At 41.4% G+C, this 5298-nt stretch overlaps 1 protein-coding gene across 1 annotated transcript; it reads left to right on the top strand.

Moving 5' to 3' along the window:
* The first annotated feature begins 21 nt into the window (after nucleotides 1–21).
* IL6 (interleukin 6) lies at nucleotides 22–3814 on the top strand. Its single transcript, XM_027450925.3, has 4 exons — nucleotides 22–420; nucleotides 525–638; nucleotides 801–947; nucleotides 3224–3814. The coding sequence occupies exons 1-4, from the start codon at nucleotides 169–171 to the stop codon at nucleotides 3413–3415; spliced, it is 705 nt and encodes a 234-aa protein (XP_027306726.1). The 5' UTR covers nucleotides 22–168; the 3' UTR covers nucleotides 3416–3814.
* Nucleotides 3815–5298: the final 1484 nt, after the last annotated feature.

The raw sequence follows: 5298 nt of genomic DNA, 5'->3' as shown, positions 1-5298 counted from the left end.
GGGGCGAGCGCACACCCCCGTGTTCTCAGCCCGGATTTTCCCAGGCCGTGAATAATCTCGAAGCCCCCTCGATAAATACACGTTCAGGGATGCCCGGAGCTCACTCAACCCGCCGGCCTCTCCTCCTCCTCCGAAGACGGGACGGAGCCGAAGAAGAAGAGCCTCACCATGAGCTCTCCCGACGGCTGCCAGGCGGCGAGGAGCCGGGGGCCGCCCTCCCTCCGCTCCGCCGCCGCCCTGCTGCTGCTGCTGCCGCTGCTGCCTCCGCCCGCCGCCGCCGCGCCGCTGCCCCTGGCCGCCGGCCCCGACTCCTCCGGGGAGGCCGAGCCGGAGGAGGCCGGGGCGAGGCGAGCGGCGCTGCCCGACTGCGAGGCCCTGGCCTGGCTGCTGCACGCCCGGGCGGCCCGACTGCAGGAGGAGGTGGGTACGGGGCCGCGAGGGGGTGGGTGGTCGTCCTCCCGGGGTCGGGGGGCTGCTGCCCGCCGCCGAGGTGCGACGCGAGGTGTGGGTGTCTCTCCCCTCAGATGTGCGAGAAGTTCACCGTCTGCGAGAACAGCATGGAGATGCTGGTCCAGAACAACCTCAACCTCCCCAAGGTGACGGAGGAAGACGGGTGTCTCCTGGCTGGCTTCGACGAGGCAAGGAAGCGCTCCCCTTCTCGCCCGAACCCCGGCAGCACTTTGGGGCTTGCCCCAAAAGCAGCTTGTGCCCCCTCCCTCCTGCCCACCTGCCCCTCCGGACCACGCTCCGCCGAAGCCACATCCGAGTTAGAGCTGACCTTCTCACCTTTCTCTTTCCAGGAGAAATGCTTGAAGAAACTCTCCAGCGGGCTTTTCACCTTTCAGACCTACCTTGAATACGTACAAGAAACTTTTACCAGTGAAAAGCAAAAAGTTGAGTCGCTGTGCTATAGCACAAAGCATCTGGCAACGACGATAAGGCAGATGGTGAGTCTTTTTTAAATTTACTCAGACAACTTTTGTGACTTAGAACTGATGTGTAGTCGGAGGAATAGGGAGCTTGCGAAGCCAAACATTTCCCACTCTTACTTCTCTCAGGATGAACAGGTGACAGCAGTTCCTTATGCTCGGATACTTAACCTTATGACTAATTTACAGGTTGTGTCTGTTTTGTTAAAGAAACTACTCTTCTTCCCACTTTCTGTTTTCATTTTTGATTTCCAAACTGACAATTAAATGCAGCTTTCTGTTTAAGAACAAATATGCTAATGCTGCTTGGCTGAGACTTCTCAGGCAATTCTTTCCAAACTGCAGTTCAGTCCTAACCTCCTAATGTTGCAAAACTCCAAGAAATACGATAACTTATCTTAAAACCTACATGAATAATAGTAAATACAGTTTTACAATATTATGAATCTTTAAAACTCTCCAAAACAAACTTTTCTAGTGAGCTGTGTGGTGTATTCAAATATCACCAATTTACAATCAAAGAAAACAGGTAAATTCAGAACATAAGTTAATGACCCAACTAAATTAAAGGTGCTGCCTATTGAAAAGCTTGCAACCATCATGGGGAAAAAAAATATATGTATATTCTTTATAGACATCTGATTCTCTTTTCATTTGGTAAACTAAAGGCTATTCAATTCTGACAGCTGTTTTGTGTGTTTTGGAGTGCTTTGAAAGATCACACTTTAAAATTCATTTCATTCCTGCAGTTCTTACTCATGTTAATAATCCTTAAGATGAATACTTTCTTTGTCATCAGTGAAACTTTGCATGAGTAAGAACCACCCAGGTAAGTAAGGATTCCAGAATTAAGAACTGCGGAAGTCTCAGGGCATTATTTCCTTCAAGGTGCTTTTCAGTGTTGAAAAGGCCATTGTTTGATACTAATACCTTTCTTAACATATTTATTTATGTTCATCATTCTTTAAGTGAAAGGAAGCTGAACTGCTTTTTTCACACTATACTTGCTAAGAATAATAGTCCTGTCATAAGACAGCAGCTGAGTACTGACTTCAAACTCATTAGTTTGCAGAAAGTTTGTTTTATAGCTGGGTGAGACTAGCCTTTTCTGAAAATTATAAAGGTAGAGGTAATTAGGACAGGTGCAATTAAACTCGATGGTCAAATCAAACCCTTCATTTGAAGGAACTATGGAGATTTTGAGAAAATCGGGAGCCTTGATCTCCAGGGTGGAAACTTTTCTTTATGGGAAGTCTCTCTGCTGTTTAAGGCAAGGAGAGCAGGTGGAAAGAATCTGTCATTTGTGGTCAAGTCGATCCATTAGCAAGATACCTGTCTGGATATCCAAATTTAAAAAAAAAAAAAAAAAGCATGCAAAAAAGGTGTCTGATATACCTGTAACTAAACATGATCAGAATCCATCTCCAAGGAGTCTAGACACAATTAAATGTTCAAATGTTCATTACTTTAATTTGACCAAAAAAAAAAAAAGTTCCAGAAAGAGGTGCATGTGCTTTTGTCACTTGTTAAAGAGTAGGACAGATCTTAAAAACAGGATGAATAAGACACTTTATTATTAGACTTCTAGAAACTGAACTGAAACTGCTCCATGATTTGGGCAAGTCCCATTTAAAAAAGTCATCCAGCCACACCATGGGACAAGCTCTTTGAAACCATTTGGGTATCCAGTTCCCAGAGTTGACTGCTAGAATTAGATATGAAACTTCTCTTACTCATCTTGTTCTTAGGATGTCACACACCAAAGAAAGTGGTAATGGTTAATCTTCCATGTATCTCAATGCCTGGAAAGTAGGAATTAAGCAGCTAGACAAGTTTGGTGTCTTTTGAAAACCGTTAATCTACTACCAAATGCGAGAGCACTTGAATGTCATCTAATTAACTTATGATTCAGGATGCAGCAGCCAGTATGGATTAGGACGTATCATGTTCAGCATCTTCCCAGCTAACTACATGGTAGGTGGACACCAGGCAAAAGTGTTTGATCTGTCCAGTGCAGCGCATTTGACTGGAACATGCAAACCAGAACAAATGCTATAGACTAGACAAGAGCTTTTGATTCTTCTGGAGATATAGCAGCAGATACAAATATACCTCAAATCCCACCCCAGAAGTGGAGCTGTAGATATACACAGGTTGCAGGGAGGTCTGCCAGCAGCTGTGCAGAATGGGTGAATACACAGCTGGTTGAAACATATTCTTATGTATAAACCAATCACTGTCAAGATTGTTTAAACCACTTTAACAAGGGCACTTTAATATTCTGTTTTTCACAGGTGATAAATCCTGATGAAGTGGTCATCCCAGATTCAGCTACCCAGAAATCCCTCCTCACAAAGCTGAAATCGGATAAGACCTGGATAGAGAAAATCACCACACACCTCATCCTCCGAGACTTTACTTCATTTATGGAGAAAACCGTGAGGGCTGTTCGCTATTTGAAAAACACCAGGAGTGTCAGTGTCTGAATGTTTTAATTCGGGCACGATCCTTTGTTACAAATCTGTCATGTGGCAGATGACAGTGTTGTTCTGTTTTAAGAACCAGAAATAGTAACAATGGTTTTCATTTTTATATATCCTCATTTCCTTTTAGGAACCTATTTATTGTATTTAAAATATTTATTCATTTCTAATGATTTCTATTTATATTTTCAATATTTAGAAATAATTTAAAGAAAGGACCTATTTTATTTCATTTCTAATGGTATTATTCAGAATATCAACTTATTTAATATGTATTTGATACCAAAAGAATTTTTCAGAAGCTAGATTGTTGTATAACTTATGCTTTTAAAATATTTGAGATTGCATTTATGACCTATTTATATTTTGTAAACAAATAAAAACTGATTAAAAAAACTGTATAACCTGTTTGAATTTTAATTAAGATGGAGGGACTCTAATATATCTATATTTTAATGCCGGTAATTATCAAAATAACTATTTTCAATAATATAAATTTTTATCAGTATAATTACAGCAGATAGCTACATAATACATCTATACATACATATACAGCATAATCTACATAAAATTCTTAAAATGGTATATAAAGTAAATAGATGTACTGTATGTACTGTATTTACATCAGTATGTACTTCAGTACTGAATATGACAAAGCATTATTGCTCAAGAAACAAATGGATAATGAGTCCCCTATATTTAATAGGGAACACTATAAATCTGTAAGTAGATGCTTACAAGTCAGCAATCTATTTGAAACAAATAAAGTGGTCAGATATTGAATTAACAGGTTTGATATAACCTGATTATCCTCTGATTAGACTTACTGCTGTCATTCGAGGGAATTTTCCAAGTTTGACCAAACATTTCTCCCCTTCCCCAAAGATGTAGAAAAAAAAAATCTTAGGATCTTTGCCAGGTGGGAGAAATCAACATATTATTGCTAAGACATCAGTGACTCTTGATGATCTAATCCACTTGTCTTTTGTCATTTATATTCCACTAGCATGGAGAGGTCACCATAACATGAATGCAAATTGTTGAGCACTGCAGAGAAAAAAAGATCCTTAGACTGAGTACCAAACCACTGAAATATTCCTTACCTGTTTCATCTCTTTCATTGTGGCTGTGGACATACCTCATATACACAAACACATAGGAATTTAGTTCATAGCACACATAAAGGATGGAGTTCCTTGAGCTTTGTCCTTACAGTGTGAATGGAAGAACATTAATGACCCTCTCTCTTGAGCAGCACAATGGTGCAGATGAGGAGATGAAAGGCATGCCCTGGAATGTGGATAAGGATGTCAGTAAATTCTCCTCTTCCTCTGAGAGATCTGATCCTCTGTGCACGCATTCCACCACTGGGGATGCCAAAACAGTGAGCAGTCAGCTCACAGCCTGCATCTCAGAGGCTCAACACAAAGTGAAGTACAATTGCTTTGCCCAATATGGTAAAAACATATGGCTCAAATTGTGCAACACCTCAGGAAAGAATGAAGAGACCTCAAAGTGGTCATCTTCAAGATGTTTGTGGCGAGTGGGGTTTCCTCGCAACATAGAAGACAGTACTTTAGCTGTCCTGGCACACAGTCAAAGCTCTTTTCAAAGCCTACCTTTGCAGAGATTTTCTTAGTGAATGCTTGGTTAGAGAGCATTCTGGTGCTTACCATGACAGCTAGGGGAGAGCCACAAAGTTTACCTAAATCACTTTGCCCTTTTCTGAGTAAAATGCAACAACCAGTCTTAAAGCCGCTGGGCTGCTGTCTTGCATGCATGTGGCTTTGAGAAGGAAAGAATGTAATTTGCATCTGTTGGTCTATATGAAACTCTGAAACATCTTCAGTAAGAATTCAGTAAGTGTCCTTAAAAAAAGGAAGTTC

Source organism: Anas platyrhynchos, chromosome 2, assembly GCF_047663525.1.
Source record: "Anas platyrhynchos isolate ZD024472 breed Pekin duck chromosome 2, IASCAAS_PekinDuck_T2T, whole genome shotgun sequence".
Taxonomy (NCBI): Eukaryota; Metazoa; Chordata; class Aves; order Anseriformes; family Anatidae; genus Anas; species Anas platyrhynchos.
Note: the sequence above shows the minus strand (reverse complement) of the source record. Positions and strands in the feature narration are given on the sequence as shown.